The sequence below is a fragment of the Montipora foliosa genome, chromosome 14 (assembly GCF_036669935.1).
Source record: "Montipora foliosa isolate CH-2021 chromosome 14, ASM3666993v2, whole genome shotgun sequence".
Lineage (NCBI taxonomy): Eukaryota > Metazoa > Cnidaria > Anthozoa > Scleractinia > Acroporidae > Montipora > Montipora foliosa.
The window spans coordinates 3,370,099-3,392,598 of NC_090882.1; the positions used below are offsets into that span (position 1 = coordinate 3,370,099).

Below are 22,500 nucleotides of genomic sequence, written 5' to 3' on the forward strand. Positions count from 1 at the left end.
AGAGAGCAGTAAACAGTCACAGGTACATTTATTGTTAGATAAACTTGTTTATGGAGCAAGAGTCATGCGGCAACGGATTTTAACTGCAAAAGTACATAGGTACTATTTCGTTAACGACTTTTTTTTTTCACTTTACAGCTGCAGGAGAATAACGAAAAACACGGTACGGATGAAAATGAAATCCTGGAAAATACAAGAAATAGGGCGGACGATATTACCCAAGTAAGAAGCAACGCTATAGCGCACATCGTGAAATATATGCGTTAGGATTGTCTTTCATGAAAATGTGTTATTATCCTAGAGCGAGTTTCAATCGAGTGTCGTAAAACCAAAACCAAAGTAATTTACTTTGGCCAATCAAAAAAGGACAGAGACAATCCAGTAAACCAATCAGAATTCGAAATAATTAAACGTAGCCGACACAAAGCGCGGGAAAATGTGCACGCGCGAGCCACAATTGGTTTTGGTTTCACTTCTGATTGGTTAAAAAAGTGGCCCGAGAACTTTGAACCAATCACTGAGTGAAGTAATGCAAAACCAAAGCAATTCGCTAATTACTTTCGAAACTTAATTGAAAACCACTCTATCCTTGGAGATCCCCACAACACTTCAGGAACACGAAAAGGTTCATGTCGCAAGTGAATTATAGGGTATGGGGACGCCCCTTCCTCAGTTGCAACGTAATTACTGGGTTGCCAGTATGGCAATCCTAGTCGGAAAGTGGGTGGGATTTGTTCGTTTAATTTTTTTCTCTTTTTTTCCGTGTCGGTAAAAGTCTTGCCTGTCACTCCCCTGCAAAGTGGTGTCTTTGTGTATAGAGCCTTCTGCGCGTATTTTCTTAGGATCGAGAGGGTAGTGGGAAATGCGTAGATTTCTCTGGTGGACACAGTAGAACGATTAACTTAACCGGCAATGGCGTCGAAAGTCATGTAACGCGAATGGCCTTTTAGTGGATCTTTGAACAAAATATGCCCTTATGAAGCTCAATAAGTCAATTGGATACCGAACAAGACAAGCGATGGAATCTTAAAAGCGACGAGTAATGGACTTCGACAAAAATCTGTCGTCCGTCGAGCCGAAATCAATGTTAGCTGTATTTCTAATATTTTACCGAGTGTACTGTTATGTAGAACACTGAAACCAAATAGAAAATTCTCTGGTATCGAATCGAACACCTTAAGTGGATCTGTGATCAACCCTGCACAGTCTTCAGGTAAAAAAAATAATTGGAAATGTGACAGCCAAGAATTATTTGAAAGAAAGCTTGTCGTCTATTTTGTGCTTCATTATTCAAGGAAAAGGTTCTTCATGGAAACGGTTTGATCCTGAAATTTTAGTTTGTTGTAACATTGCGCATATTTGACACGATTGAGTTTTTTCTCTTCACGCACGTAATGAAATAGGAAGGGGTTTTTGCCTCTAATAGCAAATTTGTTGTTTGTTTCAAAAAATTGTTCGCTGGAAAAGGTGGCCTTTATGAATTCATCATGTTAATAATAATAATAATAATAATAATAATAATAATAATAATAATAATAATAATAATAATAATATATGTTTAGCTTTACAAAATTCTCAAAGCTTTACAAACAATGTCTCAAATTACAATCTTACATTCAAATTACATGCAGTATGAGAAACTCTAAAATTACAATAGATTTCTAAAGAAAAACAAGAAAATCTATATCCTGTATAATAATGCAAATAAGGTTTATACTCTATACATAATAATAATAGTAATCTCTATAAACTATATATAATATGATCTCTATACTCCATAGCACTGGCGGAACAGATGTGTTTTAACTTTACTCTTAAAAATATCGAGTGATTCAGAATTCTTAATTTCTACTGGTAGTGCATTCCGAAGTTTAGGGGCACTGGCAGCAAACGATCTGTCCCCATAAAGCTTAGTTTTAGTTTTAAGTACAACAAGAAGCATTTGACTGGAAGATCTAAGTGCATGAGAAGGCTTATACAAAGTCAATAGTTCAGAAATGTAATCGGGAGCTTGATTGTTAAGAGCTTTATAAGTTAGCATCAAAATCTTAAAGTCAATTCTGAACTTTACAGGCAACCAGTGTAGTTGCTGTAATATGGGTGACATATGTTCATTCTTTGCAGCACCAACAATAAGCCTGGCTGCAGCATTCTGCACGCGCTGGAGCTTTGAGATTTCCTTATCTGGAAGACCTGTTAGTAAACTATTACAGGAATCAAGAGTCGATGAAATGAACGCGTGCACAAGTCTTTCACAATTATCACGGTCTAAATATTTCCTAATCCTACAAATCTTACTAATGGAAAAGAATGCGGACTTGCATACACTGTTAACATCTTTAGACAACGTCAGATGTGAGTCAACAAGCACTCCGAGATCTCGGGCAGCTGGTGTTGGCGATATAGTATAACCACCAACATGTTTTATAATATGCGAGCTTAACTGGATAGTTTTTATGGCAATAGTAAAGCATTTTCGCGTCAAAATGAGGTTAGCGGCTTTCTGTTGTGCTAAATTAATTAAATATAAATATACATGCTGCCTCGTGAGTTTGTTATTCTCGTTAACCAGCAATGGCATCGAAAGTCATTGCAATGCGAATGGCGTTTTAGTTGCATCTTTCAACAAAATATGCTCTCATGGAGCTCAAGAAGGGAACGTCAATTAGATGAACAAGACAGGCGATGATGATCTGGAATCTTAAAAGCGACGAGTAATGGACTTCGACAACAATCTTTCGCCCTTCAAGCCGAAATCAAAGTGAGCTGTATTTCCAATACTTTATCACGAGTGTAGTGTTATGTACAACACTGAAACCAAATGGAAAATTATCTGGTAAATTATGGGTTCAACGAAGTCAGGTAAAAAAAAAATGGAAATGTGACAGTCAAGAATTATTTGAAACAAAGCTTGTCGACTATTTTGTGCATCATTTATATTCAAGGAGAAGGTTCTTCAGGGAAGGGTTTGAACCTGAAGTACATGGTAATTTGACACGATTGAGTGCACGCAATGAAATAGGAAAAGGTTTTTGCCTCTAATAGCAAGTATGTTGTTTGTTTCAATAAAATGTTTTGCTGGAAAAGGATTCTGTGATATTTTCTGCCTTTGTGAATTATAAAATCATGTTGTGTATTGAATTTTCAAGCTTAAGGTTGAAATGTGATAGGGGAGGATATTTTTAGTATTGCTCTGTAAGCAGGAAGGGTTCACGAAAATAAACAGGTCTGTTGGAAGCGTGCTTGAGTTTCAACAAAATGAGCCCCAAAATCAGCACAAAAATTGTAACGCCGATGAACAATATAGTAGCTGCCATTTCCAAAATGATGGAATTACCTGGTGATAAATAACCTCGTCTTGGAGAGTAAATTTTTGACTTTGCAAAAACAATGGTGGGCGATTGTGATCTTTGTTTTGAATTCGCTCATTTATTGTCAAACTTTATAACACTTGACAGAAAAAGAAACTTACGAAAACCCGGTATCTTGCCATCATTTGACACAGATGCTTCACTGCTTGGCGAGTAAACATGCTGCGGTAACTTAATCACGGCGCCCGCTGAATTCCGGCGATGTCACTTTCGATTTTGCGATTTATTTGTGCAGCCAAAACGTACAATAACAAAATTAAACGTAGCAAAAATCTCCCAAAATGTTTGTCGCTCATCGTAACTTTTTATATTCTATATTCACGGTTCAAAATTAATGTTGTTTTCATGTCGTAAATATGTTATTCTCGAGCGACCGTCCTGGAAACTTCCTTCTGCTCTTTCTAAAAACTGTGTATCAATATTTATTTACTTTTGCATCAATATTTGTTTTTGCGTAAAGCAAGCTACAAAATCTGTACCTTGCTGAGTTCGCATTTGTTAGCGTTAATAGTATTTTCGGTCCGATGCTTCTGTTTTATGAAGGATATATTAATTTGGTTTCCCATCCAAACACTAACCCCGCCGAACAGTGTTTAACTTCAGTGAACTTCGGTATTACAAAGCTGTCAGATGCTCAGAGGGCACGCTTAAACTTGTGGTGAAAAGAAGTTGTGAGGGAACTTGAAAATTATCCACATGTCAGCCCAGAAGCCAATGTTTCTCACTTCGCATTTATTTTCTTCAATCTTTCTGGGTTCAGTACTTTGCTAGTAACCACATGTCTTCTCAGGTTATTTACTCAAGACTTCTACCATGGCACTACAATGATAGACAATACCAAAACAATATCGTGCACTGTTAGTGCTACATATTTCGCAAGGACAACTTGAATCTCCTGGAAGACAACACACAGCTCAGTTGACATTATGGAATAAATCACTGTGTTACATCACTACCACACGTGAGCAATGCGTGTCTATTTTTTCTAAAGAGGACAGGAATTTCTTCTTTCTGACAAATGATTAATTAAGTGAAGCTATGATCTTCGCAGTTATGAACGCAATTTTTACAATTGCACAGAGAAGCCTAAAAAAATCAGGACTTCAACGGGGTTTGAACCCGTGACCTCGCGATTCCGGTGCGATGCTCTAACCAACTGAGCTATGAAGCCACTGACGTTGGGAGCTGGTCATTTGTGGGTTCCAATGGTCCCGTGAGGAATGAATCAACGCATGAAATGGTATATGAAATGAATCATACATAAACTGCGGATATGAAATCAAGTGAAGCTATGATCTTCGCGGTTACGAACGCAATTTTTACAATTGCTTAGAGAAGCCTGAAAAAATCAGGACTTCAACGGGGTTTGAACCCGTGACCTCGCGATTCCGGTGCAACGTCAGTGACTTCATAGCTCAGTTGGTTAGAGCGTCCCACCGGAATCACGAGGTCACCGGTTCAAACCCCGTTAAAGTCCTGAATTTTTCAGGCTTCTCTACGCAATTGTAAAAATTGCGTTCATAACTGCGAAGATCATAGCTTTACTTGATTTCATATCCGCAGTTCATGTATGATTCATTTCATATACTATTTCATCAAATGAATAATTAATAGGCCGGCAGCCAGGTTTTTAACCTCAGAAAAGGATCTGTTTCGTCGTACGAACGTGTGAGGACCTGTGAGTCAAAGGGCCTCTGCTGGTATGACTTCTGGGTGACCCCTTAAATGGTCTCAATGACCCCCCAACTTGAAAAAAAAATTGCCAGGAACGCTGCACGTACCACAGGCAACCCAGGGTACCCTCACGGAGGATCTAGTTGGAATCTAAAGCCACAACCATCATGAGAAAAAGCAATGACTAACAAACCTGGAATCCCAATAGTCTGCCTAGAGGTTCAGTATTTTCTGGCGAGCGCGAAGATGGAGCGATGAAGCCGCCATATTGGATTGGTAAGTTCGAGGAAAGCTTGGATCGAGTAACAAATGACTCGATCCAAGCTTTGCTCGATATTGAAAATCCAATATGGCAGCTACACTTCGAGTATACGGTATTCGCTCGCTAGAAAAATACGCTTCCTATGCAGGCCAAAATCCCTTCTCTCTTCGAAAAGTAATCTTTAAGAAATACAATTTTTTTGGATGGCTTCATCTTTTATTTTTAGAGTTCGTTCCTGGACAAATATTTGAGTGACAGTAAGTCAGAAGAAGAAGTACAACATGAAAGTGAAGACCATGAGATTCCAAAACAAAAAGAAAGGTGCGAAATTGTTAATATGTGGAATGGGTAGGTGTTGAAATATGCATTTTTACATTTTAGTGCGTTCTTAGAGTTCCCTAAAAAGTGCAATGTGTAATGTGCCACAGGGGCGGATCCAGGAATTTTTGATAGGGGGTGTCCAAACCTTGACTCAGAAAAACACAGAAACTTTTTTCAGATTAGTGGCAAAATAGAATGGCTCTCCACTCAAAAAACAAGTCAACCAGTTGAGTAATAATAGGCGATCCTGCAGATGTGAGAATTTTAGACTCAAACAAGTAAAAAAAAAAAAAAATTCGGTTAGGGAAGGGGGCGGGGGGGGGGGTCCGGACCCCCTGACCCTCCCCCTGGATCCGCCACTGTATCATATTTGAGGTATTGTGGAAAACACAAGCACTTGAGGAAAAATTTACATATTTTGTGGCGTTTACACTTGATTCATTCTTGAGCAACTGGCACACCTAGTCTTTGGCCTATTACAAGGTTAGGAATTATCGTGAAATGATTCAATAACGCGAATTTAGTTACATTTTTTTGGCTGATGTTCTCGTTTTTGTTCAGTAAATAAATAAATAAATAAATAAATAAATGAAGTGGCCATGGTAATGCGTTAATCTGCATGCGTGTGCAGTTACAACTGTCCAACTGTCTTTGATCAGATGTGGATCTAGCATCATTGCTTTCCAACATTAAACCAACATTGGTCTACTGTTAGGCAAACCTAAGCAAGGGCGACGTCAGCTATGAAAATTAAGTAAAGTACTCGTGATCATCCAGGAGAGTGTACATGTAGTTCTGAGAAGGATTGTTTGAGATGACATTGTCTGACATTTCGACAACCTGAGCGGAAGTCATCTTTGACTTCCACTCAGGTTTGTGAAACTTTAAGCCTCATTTACACACGCAAGTTTTCCTTGACAAGTCCACTTGTCAAGGAAAACTTGCTGACTGTACACACTAGCAAGTTTTCCTTGACAAGTTTTTCCTTGACAAGTTTTCCTTGGTAGTGTAAATGAAAAATATGACAAGTTTTCCTTGACAAGTGCACTTGACAAGTAATATCCTTGTCACATTTTCCTTTTTGTCTGTCTACACGAGCAAGTTTCTGGCTTGACAATTTTTCCTTGTCAAGGAAAATCTAGCACGCCAGATTTTCCTTGACAAGGAAAATTTGTCCACTATTCCCCATCTACACAAGCAATTTTTCCTTGTCAAGGAAAACCTGTCAAGGAAAAATTGCTCGTGTAAATGGGGCTTTAGTCAATGTCATCTCAAACAGTCCTTCTCAGGACTACACTCACTCGAACGATCCTACTTTACTTAATCATGATATGACTCTTGGGTTCAAACCATTTACAAGCTATGAAATTGTTCTGTAAAAAGTGTAACTTCCTGTTGTGAGGTTTCTTGTATGAGGTTTCAATGAATAAAATTGGAATGAACATTATGCATGTTTGGACAGAAAATTGAATGTCCTCTGTAATTAACCTCAAATTTGAATATTTGGCATTGTCAGGACGAGAATGGCAAGGAAATGTACCAAAGTGTAATGCCTTTGTTTGGAAGCTTGGCACATTGATTCTGCCTAGGCTGCTTTGAAATGTGATGATGATGGTCTTTTTCCTGACAGCTATATACACCTCAGTAATAAGAAATGATGCTTATTAGTCAGCATAAAAAAAAAAACTTGAGTAACAGCTTTGGGCTTACGTTGTATGCTTACGTAGCCAGTGAAAACGAGCCTTGAGTCTTTTAACATTTCTTCTTTTTTTTGCACATTTCAGGAAAACAACTAGGAAGGTGAAAAGAAAATCCAGAAATGAAAAACGCCCTTCCCAGTGCAAGCCTTCATCGAGGTGGAGAAATTTAAGAATGGTTGTTGGAAAGGATAGGTGAGTGAAAATCACTTGTACTAAGTACACTGTAAATCCATCATTTCCGATTTTACTTCAGCCCTTCTTTTAAGGGCTGATTTGAACTGGGGAACAAAGGAACAAAGATAAAATATCTTAAGGGACAAGGGAGCAAAAACCTTTTTCGAGATAAAAAAGCTGAGAAGAAGTTTGGAAGTAATTTCGGGAACAACAGAACACCAGCAAAATTTTAAAGGGGAGAAGAAAACATGAACCCCCATGGGAGGGCCTCAGCGTTGAAGTTGATCTGGGGACTAGCCATAACAACTTCATCATCTTGGTGCGAGGGTGAGAATTGAGTCCAAGAACCCGGCCTCAATTGCAAGTCTGGCACCTTTACTTCTCGGCCAAGCTCCTCCCACCACAAGTGCAGATAACGTGTAGTTACCATCGACCCAAAGAATTTTTACCTAAATTTCAAAGGCATAAACTTATCTAGTCAGAACAAACGTGACTTGAACCTGGGACCTCCGGATCTGTCAGGACCAGCACCCTAACCACTTGGCTATACTGGACGTAGCTGGATGTATGTCACGTCGTTGTCAGGTCGAGAATGGCCAAAATATATGTTTAAAATATAAAACCTATGTTCTGAGCATGAAGGGCCATTGTTCAAGTTGATTTATTTCTGGTGTTCCAGTAGTTCCTTGTGTTTCCAACTGATGGAAATCAAGGTGTTTATGATGAAGTTGTTGTTGTTGTTAATACAGTGATGAAGAGGAGGACAACACCAAAACACCACCATACATGTATAAAGAAACAGAATATTGCAGAGACAGGTAAGCATTTTGGAAAATGTGAAAATTAAACTGAAATCCTGAAGACTCACAAGTTGTGTGAACCAAGAAATTGGCAAAAAAAAATTGTAGTGCATCTTTCCTTTGTTTTTGCGATGTCACGGTGGCCATCTTTGTGTCTCTTGACAAAAAAAAATGACAGCCATGTTGGGGTCAACCTCATTCTCAGGGTTCTCTCATTTTGAGAAAAGGTGAGAGAGAGAACCCTGGAAATGAGGTTGTGTTGGTATCACAAACCAGTCTTCTGGGAATAGAGCCCTGTTTGTTTGTTTGTTTCTGAAAAAATATGGCCGGTGGTCACATGAGTGAAAACCAGCAATAGATTGTGTTGATTGGACAAACTATTTTGAGCAGTGCATCTTAAGGGTATAGACATCATTTCTTTCATAATGGCAGCCTAATAAAATATATGTAGTCTTCTGTTTTAATGCTAATAAGCCTTTGTTTCAAAATGAGGGCAGTAGGTCCAATCAACATAAATACAAAAGAAAGTAAAAGTGGTCGCCATTTATGAAAGTGGTCTATAGTTTGGATTAGGCGTCTCTACTGTTAAATAAGTCAATCTCCACATACGTAATGTTACTTGCATATAACTTTGTGTGTACGTTTACTCAATCACCTGCAAAACGCAGTCAGAATAATTGGAAAAGCGTTTTCAGAAGACCAACAGTTCCCAGAATTCCAACTGAGCAAATAGAAAGTTCAACAGAAAGTGATGAGGAGGATGACAGAGTGCTTGATGGGAAAGTGGTGAGTTAACTATTTCTATGGACAGTGTGGTTTTACCTAAGAAATAAAAAGCACCAAGCCTGAAAAATGTTTAATTTTTCTCTTCATTTCCACACTTAATTAAAGCAAAATTATCTCAGGATATTCTTCAGGATAGTTCGCTTTGGAAGCAGTTGTTTGACCAAAGGCTGATCCAATTCCTCATCCTTTAAAACAAAAACTGAAAATAGAACTTCGATAACAGCTATATGCAAAGCATTTTTTGACAAGAAATGATGAATGGACCTCTGACTCTCACAGCTCAGTCGTGAAACAAAACACTGGTGCATAAAATTAAATTTTGAGGATAAAATGCCGAGATGATTCCTGTTGGAGGAGAAATTAAAATTTGCAGTGTAAAACTTGTTAGGCTAGGTTCACTTTTATTTTGAGAGAAGTTTCAAGAGCGATAAACTTAGCCAACATGAGTTTTTTAAATACTTAAGTGCATTTGGATTTTGCATTTTTAATTTCATTTGTAATCAATTAATTTAATTTGCATTTTTAATTTAAGTGCATTTGAGGAGGTAGTGTGGCCCAGTGGTTAGGGCACTTTTCTTGAGATCCGGAGATTCCGGATTCAAGACCCGCTCTGACCTCTCATTGAATTTGATCCTAGTAGTCCCTGGTTTAATTTCGCTGCACTTGTACACGTAAATAGTCAACTGGTTTTGCCTCCGGCCAGTTGGGATTCTGAACAGGTGTTGCTGTTTCGTTGATTTCATTTCATTGGCCTTGAAAAGCCCTCTATGGGGAAATGTCCATTAAGTTTTTATGTATTTGACCATTTCAGTTTTCTGATTTATTAAACAGAACTCTTTACTCAAACTGTAGTGTTTTATAAAGTAACGACCTCCAATTTTACATCGTTGTATTTAGAGTGTGGCTGATCTTCCATCAGAATACTGGCAAATCCAAAGACTCGTGAAGTATCTGAGGGTGAGCGTGATGCACATGCGTGTTTATCCGCCAACCAGAGCGAAAATGCCTGGCCTAATATTTAACAATTATTCGCCGAAGGCGAAGTGATTATCGGTGAATATTCGTCGAGGTAAATATTTACCGATAATCACTGAGCCTGAGGCGAATAATTGTTTTATTATAAATACACGGGTTTTTATTTCAAAAAAAGAGAAAAAAAACACATTTCAACGCGAAATCATCTTCACTTACAGTGGCAAAACGACTACTGGCGGCCATTTTGTCCGTTGAGGTGATTATCGGCTGATAATCCGAGATAGCGAGCCAATGAGAGCACACGATTTTGTATAGTCACCTGTGTATTTATACTAAGATAACTTAGTCTGTGGGCTGTTGACCAAAGTAAAATGCGTACCATTAAGTCCTTTTCCACAAAATGAAATCAGCTTGTTACATTTTAGCCATTTGTCCTGAGCTCACCTCCAATCTCGGCCCCAGAGCTCTTCTCTTGACTGAGGGAGAGAAGACCTCTGGGGGGGGGGGGGGGACCCTAAAACAAAGTGTCTTGGTGAAGAACAATTAAAAGCGTCACTGATTGGCGCATTCATATTAGCACGAGGAGTGCACAGGTGCCGTAAGGTTCAAATAGCCAATTTTTTGGCTATAAGAACCCTACGGCACATGTTCTCCTGCATAGAGTTTCCCAGAGCCTTAAGTCGATCCGAGGCTCTGGTGACGAGAATGAGCTCGCCTCCAGAAGCAAACAAGGTCTACCCCCAGTTTGAGGTATCGGTTTGTAAGCCCTACAAGTCCTTCTTGTTTTTCAATGCTCAATTTAAGCACATGTGACGTAAACAGGTGACGTGCGTTGATTGGCTATGGGACACAACATTTGGCGGGAAAGCTGCTCTAAGTATAGACGGTCTACGAAAAAATACTCCAAGGAGAGATATGAGATCATGTGTACACTCTGGTTCATAAACTCCTGGCTTCAGTCGGAACTGAATGGGATGATTTTAGTGAGGCAGTTCCACGCTATTTAGGCTGCGCCCTAAAGACTAAAAATTGTCTTTTTATTAATAGAAACCAAAACGACAAGTTTTAGTACAGTTTTGTCTGTTTGACTGCAGAAAAAGCCTGATTCGGACATGCGACCAAAACGCAAATGCAGATGCCATTGCTAACCAAAGGAATGATACGCTTGCACTTCGCCAGCGTAAGAAATGGCAAAAAAGTTACTAATTATAAGAGGGTCCTAGACCCGAAGTATAATCTTTGATTAGGATTATACGAGAATAAACGAGACGAATACAACGAATGTATTGCCTTTATTGCTCCAATATGAAAACAGCGAAATTCAAAGAACATACCAAAAAAAAAAAAAACAACATCGACGTCACATGGCATCCGAGACCTCAGACAGAGCTCCTAACCGGCGGGGCCCCTACAGAATCGCGTTTTTGCTTCGCTCCCCGTACGAGGTAAATTAATGTTTGTCAAACACAAACTCTCAACCGGACCGACTAGCACCCAGGCCGTAGTTGTTCAAACGATGGATAGCGCTATCCGCCAGATAAATCACTATCCACTGGATAATTCAATTGGTTTTGCTAGTGTTTATCTGCTGGATAGTGATTTATCCGGTGAATAGCGCTATCCATCGTTTGAATAACTGGGACCTGATGAATTGAGACATCAGATTATAGAGCAGTTTAGTGCAATCGCTCCAGCATGGATTGGACTCCCTTTTATTGAAAGTAAGTGCGAACGTTTTTTCGGGCTACTTTTGTAGCAGCTTTAGTTGCTTTCAACTGTGTTGATCAATCCCTCGATCAATCTCGTTCCCAGGGTCTCTCTGTCGATAACGACAATGGAGACCCTGGGAACGAGGTTGCTCCTCGCTTAGAATCGTTAAATATTTCTCTTCGTTTTAGATCGGTAACCAAACAGCCACTGTAATCACACTCTGTGGTTTAACAGACTTTAATTTGACACAAGAGATGACTCAAATGGCTATCAGAAATGTTAGTGGTCTCACTGTTCTTGTTAACATCCTGAGAACGGACCACGTTAATTGCCAGGTACGATGGTGCTTGCTAGATTGACTCATTCTTAAATTTACTTCACACAGTCATATAACAAGTTAAGTGGTTTGAAAAAAACGTTTTCTGGATTTGTAATGCTACGTTTAGCGGTTGGCTATTTAAACCGATCTCGCGCCACATTTACAGCCAATCCGAGTATTGAAGCGCCCAGCTTGCACGCGTTTCCCGCGATTTTCATTATGTTATGATTGGCTGTTTTTATCGATTGCGTCGGTTGTGATTGGGCAAGACGTTTGTTCATTGATGTATTTTCTTTTTTTTTTAGATCGGTGCGTTGAAAATTCTTCAGCAGCTGACTTTAAACAGCAAATACAACAGGCGGTCAGTTATAAAACAGGGAGGTAAGTCATGTAGTTTGATGCTTTCCTTTGTGAGTTTCGTAAGGTAAAAGTTGCAAGAAAAAGAAATTAACATATGAGGCAGCGATTTGCCCTAAAATAATTTTTGCGACAGTAAGGTATAGCTTCCTTGCTCAAAACAGTCCATTTTAAAAAGTAAATACGATGTATCACTATTCAACATTTCTTTCTTTTTCAACTGTCTACTGCCCTGCAGTTCATCTTATCTCAATACTTTTTATAGGCGTTCAGATTCTTATCGATCTCATCACCTTCGCCACAAGGGAGGTGCAAGGCTTAGCCGCAGCTAACCTCGCCAACATGGCGAAATCAAGCCTAGGAAGAAACATCATGAAAAGATATGGAGGAATACAAAGACTGGTGAGGAGTGTTGAAGGAATTTTGTCATTTGTAGAATACTTAAATTCTACTTAATTGAATCAATCATCCAGGCTCTGCCTCCTCCACAGGCTTTCCCAGGGCTTAGTGGGAAAAAGAACTTTTAACGCGTGGTACTGGAAACGAGCGAGAAGCGCGAGTGGGGAATGCTGGGAGCTAGAGCAGAGTGCAAGCTGGGAGTGATCGCGAGCGAATGGGGACGCGGCAAATCCAGGCTTGAACGGGACTCGAACCAATGACCCTGCCATTGGTCTTTTTTGCAACATCCGCCATGCTGGAGGGCAAAGGCGTAGTGCGCTGCAATAGCTCTACGATCGTTGAGTTAATAATTAAATAATTAATTTAAAAATATATAATAAAATACAAAATATGCAGAAGTCTAAGTATAAATGCATACAAGAAGAGATAAAATGAACTAGAACTAAATTCATGCACGATTGTTTAAAATATCTGCCCATTTGTAGAAAAACGCTCTTTTTGTCGGTTGTAATAGGCCATTTCCGAGTTCATGCCTGCCTCCTCTTCAAAGCGAGTCTAAGTGCGAAGTTTTTCTTATGAAAATTAGTTTTCATTCATATGTAAAGTAGAACTAATTAGCATCACAAAAACTTCGCACTTAGACTCGCTTTGAAGAGGAGGCAGACATGAACTCGGAAATGGCCTATTTAACCCTATCAATAACTAATCATGGGTCATGGGCTCGAGTTTGCAAGTCGTTTACCGCAATTGATATCAATCGCAATGCAAGGCAACATTTACATAAAACGATTTTAGAGAGGACGAGAGAGAGAGAGAGAAAAAAAAGTTATTTACCAGCTAACCACAGTCTTGAAAAAAACTGCACCCTGCCTGCGGCCGCGGGCAGCATCTTCAAGACCTGGGTCAAAATTTTACCGGGGCTATAAGACCTCCCAGCCTGCAAATAACAAATATTTATTTATCTTAGGTTAGTCTGCTTAACTACGATAACGGGAAGAACAATTACAGAAGACAATCGACGAGTGTATCGGCTGATTTAGAGGTAGCCCGCAATGCGGCACTTGCTCTGTGGAGTTGTAGCAAGAGCACGCGCAGTAGGTTAGTAATCCGCCGGTGGGTTGTTCTCCTACATCATTAGGGACCTTTAGATCGGAGGACTAGTACTTATACGAGTACGAGTTTTCCCTTCTGAGCACGCGCACTTCGAATGAATGTCGGCCTCCAAACCTTATGCGCATGCTCAGTACGGAAAACTCGTACTCGTAGTTTTCCTCGTCCTCCGATGTAACGAAGGCTCTGCACGCCTCGCACGAACGCATTTTAAATTCTGGTAGGTTTCTTTGCCGTTTTTGCTTTGACAGCGACGTGAAAAGACCAAATATGGGGTTATGTGGAGGTCGCGATCACCTGACAATAAACTCTCACTTTTCACTCCAAACAACCACACTGTTCATACCAACTTTTTCACCTTGAATATTGATTGATACACACTTTCCAAGCGGAGTACTTAGAAATTACTAGAAAAGCGGGAAATAATAATAGTTCTCGACCACGTTCTTGTAGCCGTCGTCGTTGTCGTTGTCGTCCTGTGGCTGTAATAGGGAGATTAAGCAAAGATGACGACGCCGGCTTGGAGAACGCCATGAAACAATATAAGGTCTAAACGATGAAATGATATGTGAAATGGATCATATATGAACTGCGGATATGAAATCAAGTAAAGCTAGGATCCTCGCAGTTATGAACGCAATTTTTGCAATTGCGTAAGGAAGACTGAAAAATTCAGTACTTCAACGGGGTTTGAACCCGTGACCTCGCGATACCGGTGCGACGCTCTAACCAACTGAAGCCACTGACGTTGGGAGCTGGTCATTTGTGGGTTCCAATGTTCCCGTGAGGAATGAATGAATGATGAAATGATATATGAAATGGATCATATATAAACTGCGGATATGAAATCAAGTGAAGCTATGGTCCTCGCAGTTATCAACGCAATTTTTGCAATTGCGTAAGGAAGCCTGAAAAATTCAGGACTTCAACGGGGTTCTAACCCCGTATGAATTGCGTTCATAACTGCAAGGATCATAGCTTCACTTGATTTCATATCCGCAGTTCATATATGATCCATTTCATATATCATTTCATCGTTGCTTCATTCCTCACGGGAACATTAGAACCCACAAATGACCAGCTCCCAACGTCAGTGGCTTCATAGCTCAGTTGGTTAGAGCGTCGCACCGGTAGCGCGAGGTCACGGGTTCAAACCCCGTTGAAGTCCTGAAATTTTCAGGCTTCCTTACGCAATTGCAAAAATTGCGTTTGTAACTGCGCGGATCATAGCTTCACTTGATAAGGTCTAAAGGCACCCGCAAACAAGGAAACATTGGTCACGGTTACATAACAAAACAGTAGTTGTGCACGCAAGGCACGTACGTTTTACATTTCTTTGCCGTTCACGTCTTGACAACGACGTGAAATGATCAAATTTGAGGTCATGTGTAGGACGAGACCACCTGGCGATCAATTTCCAATTTTTTCAATTTCATTCTTGGAATGTGTATTCACACTTTCCATGCCGAATGAATTGGAATCATTTCAAATTTATTATAAAAACGGAAAATGTTTTGAGACAACGTTCTCGTTGCCGTTGTCGACCTTGCTTAAAGTCTCTAATTTCATGGAAACTTAGTCAACTATATTCATGATTAGTTATTTTTCACGGATTTACTCATAGGGATACTTTAATGATGTTTACGTCTTCTGTGTGTACTGGCAGGATGTATTTTCATATTTAATGTATGTTTTAAGCCCACAACTGTATGAGTTCAAAAAACCACTCTAACATGGTTTAGATTAATCGGCCTTTTACTATTAAAGTTTGTGTAAAAGTACACTTCCAACTGTGTAATTTTATCCTTGATAATACCCATAAACAAACTTTTATCCTTTAAAAAGAGTAAAAATACCCTACATATAGAGTAATTTTAGAAGATTTTTTTGGTGTAATAGTTTACACAGTAATAATGTGTAATTTTACATTTTTGCGTTCGTAACATTACACTTTAATTTTTAGTGTGTAAGCTAAATTTCTTTGCTTTTATAGGAATACTTTATACTGTTCCTTGACTTCAGATTATGCTTACATCTAAATTAATAATTAAGGTGTGTTTTGTGTTTGTAACTTTATTTTCCGCATTAACGATATTCCTTTTGGATACGTGGTAATTAGAATTGAAATTAGTCTTTACAAGGGAGAAAACTAAAATAAATAAAGGGATTAGTTTGGTAAATAAATAAATTCTTTAATAAATGAACATAACAGAGCTATTAAGGAGGCTCGAAAGGGTTTCAACACTTGGAAGACTTTCTGTTTAGATCGAATAACGCTACAACACTGTATCATGTAACAGCAATGCGTTATGGTACCATATGAAACACCGATTATTTTCAAACAAGATGTGATCGTTATGGTGAAGTTACCGTGGCAATGGAAAAGCCCAGCAAAAGCACCCTATATTTTGGCTTTACTTGCTCATATCTCAAAAACGAACTCGATGACCCCCCTTTTTTATTGCTGAAAAGTGATTAGAAGGCCCTTCTGATTGCTTTTCAGAAATAAAAATGAGGGTCACCAAGTTCGTTATTGAGATATAAGCAACTAAAGACAAAATAAAGGGTGTTTTTACAGGGCTTGCCCATTGCCACGGTGATATATTACGTCACAACAATGACTGTATCATCATGATACAACGTTGTGGTGCCGATCCTTGTAATAAGAGCGTCACTTGGAAGCCTTGAAACTGGTTCGAGCCTCCTTAATCAAGTGAAGTTATGATCCTCTCAGTTGTGAATGCAATTTTAGTAATTGCGTAGAGAAGTCTGAAAAATTCAGGACTTCAACGGGGTTTGAATCCGTGACCTCGCGATGCCGGTGCGACAAAGATATTGATACTATATTGAGGCGTTTACGTATATTTGACAAGATTTCATTCGCTCTCTGGTTTCCTGCACATTTTAGTCGTTCTTTCCCTTCACCTGTTTTTGCGGTTTTTTTTATTCGCAGGTCAGCGATTTATAACGCTGGTGGTGTGCCTTTACTGGCTAAACTCATTAAACTGGACAAACAAGATTTCCTTATTCCTTTTGTTGGTCTTGCACAAGAATGCGCAGTAGAGGTTAGTTTTTAGGTGTGCATGTCACAGTTATTAATCCATGGATCACGGAAAAGATTCAATTCTACCCGAGGTACTCTTTTGCGGGGATGAAGCGTTACAGTCAAGTTGGAGATGAACGCTTCGTTTTGAGGATATTGAACTTGGTCCAAAGGTTTTAAAGCCATTTCATCACATTTAGGGGCAGTTGAGTTTTTTGTTTTCACTTCTATTATAGATCATGTGAAAAATAATCAGTGAAAAGAGTAAAGAAAAGTAGATACAGCTTATTTTGAGCTTAGCGGAGAGGATTTTGAATCACATATCAATGAATATAAAATTGAATTCCATCTAAGTTGGGTGTTTCAATCTCTTTATCAGGGCCAATTAACTCTTTCGCGGTTTTCTATTGAGTTTCGTAAAGCCAAGAACATAACTGATCTCTTTGACCAATCACATCAGAGCCAGACTGAGACAGTCAAATGAGCCAGTCACAACTCAAAGTAAATGCGTGCAGCGGGCGCTAAGCGCAGGAAAACGCGTGCGAGCCAATCACAATTGATTTGGGTTTTTGTGCACTTTGATTGGCTGGAAGTGTGACGCGGGGTCTCTTTGAGCAAACCATCAACCCAGTTAAAGGCCCACATTCGCCCAAAAGTCATTGCACACCGTGACTGAATTTCGTGTAACACGAAATTGCCTAAATATCTGACATGTTGTTTCCCGCGTGATTCGCCTGAGTGCCTTTAGCCAATCACATCACGTATTTGGACAAGTCGTCATTTAAAAAACAAAAACAAACGACCGCAATGACTTTTGGGTGAAGGTGGGCCTTTAATGACAACTGTTGGTGCTTTGTTCCCCAACAAATAGAATCACATATGAGGAAGACAAGTTGGAATAAGAGAATTTTCACACTTTAATGCTGCCGTTTCTCTTGCTGTTTCACGTAAACGAGATGCTTCATCTCTTTATTGCTACCAGCCCAATGTATGTCTTATGTATTTTGTCAACAGTTTCGTTTTAGAGAAGCTTTCTACAAAGAGAATATGATAACAGGGATTGCTCGCCGGCTACAAACTGAAAATCAGGAACTACAAGGCTATTGCGCAAGCGCCATATTTAAGGTACCTAAGTTCAAATCGCCTACTCTAAAAGAGCCTTTACGAAGGGATATAAGATTCTGTAAATTAATATCATTGCTAATGAGGAAGTGAGGCAACAGAATTAATCAGACTAAACTGTAGGGAAAGCGAGTGGAGACGAAGATTTCAAGAAAACTAGCTGTGAAGGTGGCGTTTCGATCATCCAGGTGATCTGGTGACGTAATTCGGAGGACTGAGGAGAAAAGTTTTAACGACGTATCCCACAACCGCGCGCGGCCTTATTTTCGAATTCAACATCAATCAATCAATCAATCTTTATTTATTTTAAGACGGTAAAAAATCCATCAGGTTTTAGTACAATGTACAACTACATAACAATATTCAATAATAAAAAATTTGTGTCAAAAAATCTTACTTATGATTACACTAAACTACACCTGTTTTCCATGAATGCCGTGTTTCTAATTTAACTAAAATGATCATTTAACAATTTCTTGAAATTATTTAGGGATTTCACTTGCCTAAGACTGTAGGGTAGACTGTACCAGAGAGTTGCACCTCTATAACTAAAGTTCTTTTTTTAGGTAGTTAGTTCTTGGTAAAGGGACATTTGATTTGTTTGCAGAGTCCCTTAAGACATAGCCTGGCGTACTGCGCTCAGTAAACATAGAGGATAAGTAGTCAGGAACCAGATCATTAAGAGCTTTGAACACCATTAAACCTAGTTGAATTTGACGCTGGGCAATCAGGTCTTTCCAACCAAGTTGTTGTAACAAATACCCAGCGTCGGCATCATAGGAGGAGGAGGTCAAAATACGAGCAGCACGATTCTGCAGTTTTTGTAATTTTTCTGATAGCGTTTTGCCGCAATTCCGCCAGACAATACTGCAATAATCGAAATGGGGTTGTACCAAGGCATTGTAGATGTAATACAGTATTTCAGGCGAAACAAAAGGTTTAATTCGCTTTATGGCCCCAATGCCGGAGGCAATCTTTTTGGATAGTGTGTCGATATGACTATGCCATGCCATGTTATCATCAATAAGAATCCCAAGTGATTTAGTAATAGAAACTTGTTTTATAGAAACATTATCAATCGAAAGTTCAAGGGATTCAGATAATGTACTCAGTTTTTGTCTACAACCAATTAACATAAACTCGGTTTTAGTCGTATTTAGGGTAAGTTTGTTGCTGAGAAACCATTTGTGGATGTTACTTAAATCACGATTCAGACTAGACTGCACTGTGTGTAAGTCTGCGCTAGAATATGTTATGTGGGTGTCGTCTTCATAATCCTAGGTTGGCAGAGGCGAGGTTAGATCTCGTCGGGTGTAATTGAATGTTCATTCAGTAACAGGAAATGTGGTAGACACTGAATGATCTGTTGAGTTTTGGCGATGGAAATACTGCGGGGAGTTTGGAAACAACACCTAAGGCCGCGCGCGGTTGTGGGATATGGCGTTAAAATTTTTCTTCCCAGTCCTCCAGATTACGTCACCAGATCACCTGGATGACAATAGGGAGTTTTAGGCCCGTCTCAAACGTCGAACTTTACAAGTGCCGAATCTCAAGTTTTTCGGAGAACGTGAACACAAGAGAGCGAATTCGAATTTTCTGTCGTAGCTTTAACACCGAACCTCCTAATTCAGTAGTTCCTGGAAAGTTTCGCTAGTTTTTAGAAGTTAGACAAACCGACATTATGACGAAAGGGGTTAATAGACCCGAACTTGCAACTATAATGACGTTTTCGTTACCGCCGCGTCGTAGATCTTGAACTCCGTAATCTCTCCGCTTTATGTGCGCTGAACTATTAAATGAAACGAGTATGATTCCAGAGCTCAGTATTGCAAATTGTTCATTGGCCCAATATGGAAATTTGCTACTTAAGGTCATTTGTTTATGTTTTTTATTTCTTTATTTTATTTTTATTTGTGTCTATTTTTTTTATTTTTTTATTATGTAATCAATCTTCTCCCTCTCTGTTAGTGTGCCGAGGATGAACAGACCAGAAAAGCAGTGTACGACTGTGGGGGACTGGACACGCTTGTCGCACTTCTTTGCCGCCGTGATAACAAAAAGCTGTTGTCTGCTGTGACAGGCGCTATTTGGAAATGCGCAATCAGCGAATACAATGTAAAAAGGTATATACGTGTTCAGTTTGAATTTACAAACTGTTCTCTTGCATACGATACGAAGTGACACGCGCGGTGTGATACGCGCTAGGGCTATGAAGTCAAAAAACAGTGATCTAATCCGAAGGTCGTGGGTTCGAGTCCTACCCTGGTCAGACATTTTTGTTATTTATGGCTCATTTTCACTCTAGGGCTAAAGCTTCGGTGGACTTCCTGCGATTTCTAGCGTGACAAATAACCCTTTGACATAAAAAAATATTCAAGTGACAGGATCGGATTGTACACACCAAGATGAATCAAAGAGATTATAAATGTTTGAATATGCACGATTGCGATGTGATTATAGGATCATAAAACTCCTGTTTCAGATGCTTAAATTGAATTCAAAGGGCACGCCTTCACTTTTAGGCCGGGACACAATAGGCGACAACTCGCAGCGACAGGTCTCTGCGACAAGGTGCTCCGTGAGTACTACTTGCAAAGAAAGTCGCTGCGACACCACGCCTGTTCGGTGCACACGCAGTGATCTCGAACGAGGGGGAACGTGACCTAGCTTTCTAATTCGATATGGCTGACCATATGACGCTCTCTCGTTGTTTCAGCGACTTGTAGCCGGAAGTGTACAGACGGTGCAACAAGGCTGCTTTCGCTAATTTTGTTGCTGCGATTAGTCGCACGAATTCAAACTGGTTTGAATTGTGCGAATGATCCCGGCCACAAAATACTGTCGCAGAGACAATGGTTTCATAAATTAACCGTGTCACACAAGGCGAATTGTTGCGGCGACTTGTCCTCGCGACGTGTCGCAGCGACTTCTCGCCTTGTGTGTCCCGGCCTTTAATCTATAAGTCAAAAGCTCGATTCCCCGCTTTGTCAATAATAATTTTTCCTTCCTTTTGCTGGCTAATTGGATTTTTTCGGACTTGGAATTTGAGTTAAGTAAAATTGAGTTTTGTGGATTGACCAAATCACTGAAATGTATCACTTTTGTTTTCAATTTGTGAATCGTATATTATGGGAAAACCAACCACGCCTGAAGCCCTCAGAAGACCAACGTTTTTCTTCAGGTTAATGTCAGTCAGCGTTGTGGGAACGCTCTTTAAACTTCTGCAAAATGAGGAGCAAGACGAAGAGGAACTACCTGAACAAGTACGTATCGGATAAAAGCCGATTTTTGTTTTGGAAATAAATAATGAAATTGCGTTTGGAAAAAGCCCTATTTTGACGAAATCCTGCAAAAGAATCGAAGTGAAAAAAAATCATCATCGTCTTTATAATAAATATTAGGGAGCTTATGCACGCGCGTTTTTGAGACGCGGACGACAACCGGAAGTGAGCTATTTTCCCTTTAAACTTTTTTCACACAACCACATTGACATTGCTAAGTATCTTTTCTCCGTTAGAGATGATTAATATAAAAATCTCGGAGACACCACTGCCCTGGCGCGTGAGATGCTCTCTTCCGGTTGCCGTGCGTGTCTCAAAAACGCGCGTGCTTAAGCTCCCTAATAGGGAATTCAATTCAGGAAGTAATCGGGCGAGTAATTTCATTATCGGCCGAGCGCGCAGTGCGTGGACGATATGGAATTACGAGCACGATTATCCCTGAATTGTACGACACGAAGTCGTATTACTAATTAATCGTAGCTTTTACAAAATGCGATGGTCTCCGTTGTATATCTCAAAGTGCCTAGCAATCTGCGCGGAACTCACAATTCAAGTACACATTTTGCTCATTTACATTTAAAGTGCCCCTAACCCCCAAATATTTTTTTCGCTAAAATGAATCTTTGCACCTGTTCGAAACGCATTGCGGCCCTTTTTTCCTTTTTCTAACAAATCCTGCCTTTTTATAGGCTTCAAAACTTGTAAAAAGACAAGCATCTTTTGTTCACGACCGAGTCAGAAGGGGAGTGGGTCTATTCCTGATTTGACGTCACAAACTGATTTACTTTGCATTAACTCTTAGTAAACATGCATGCAAAGTAGATTGTGACGTCAAATCACGAATAGACCCATGCACTCCCCTTCTGACTCGGTAGTGAACAAAACATGCTTGGTTTTTCTCAAGTTTTTAAGCCTATAAAAAGGCAAGATTTGTTAGAAAAAAGAAAAAAATGGCCGCAATGCGTTTCGAACAGTTGCAAAGTTTCATTTTAGGGGTACTTAAAGTGCTACTATGATCAAAAACATCATTTCCTTTTTTATTTCACATTTTGAAGGTGTGATTGCTTGACACTTGACTGGCAAAATTTTAATTTTA

General features: G+C 39.6%; 1 protein-coding gene across 1 annotated transcript in view; it reads left to right on the forward strand.

Annotated features, from left to right (window-relative positions):
• The window catches only part of LOC137985568 (outer dynein arm-docking complex subunit 2-like), a 43,092-nt gene that overhangs the window by 6,986 nt on the left and 13,606 nt on the right, over nucleotides 1-22,500 (forward strand). Inside the window, exons 4-17 of the mRNA XM_068833184.1 lie at nucleotides 139-222; nucleotides 5,534-5,655; nucleotides 7,413-7,520; nucleotides 8,252-8,320; nucleotides 8,971-9,088; nucleotides 9,986-10,045; nucleotides 11,962-12,108; nucleotides 12,398-12,473; nucleotides 12,715-12,851; nucleotides 13,816-13,946; nucleotides 16,912-17,023; nucleotides 18,016-18,126; nucleotides 20,092-20,246; nucleotides 21,305-21,386. Of these exons, the coding sequence (XP_068689285.1) occupies nucleotides 139-222; nucleotides 5,534-5,655; nucleotides 7,413-7,520; nucleotides 8,252-8,320; nucleotides 8,971-9,088; nucleotides 9,986-10,045; nucleotides 11,962-12,108; nucleotides 12,398-12,473; nucleotides 12,715-12,851; nucleotides 13,816-13,946; nucleotides 16,912-17,023; nucleotides 18,016-18,126; nucleotides 20,092-20,246; nucleotides 21,305-21,386 (1,512 nt within the window). The remainder of the gene's footprint in view (nucleotides 1-138; nucleotides 223-5,533; nucleotides 5,656-7,412; nucleotides 7,521-8,251; nucleotides 8,321-8,970; nucleotides 9,089-9,985; nucleotides 10,046-11,961; nucleotides 12,109-12,397; nucleotides 12,474-12,714; nucleotides 12,852-13,815; nucleotides 13,947-16,911; nucleotides 17,024-18,015; nucleotides 18,127-20,091; nucleotides 20,247-21,304; nucleotides 21,387-22,500) is intronic.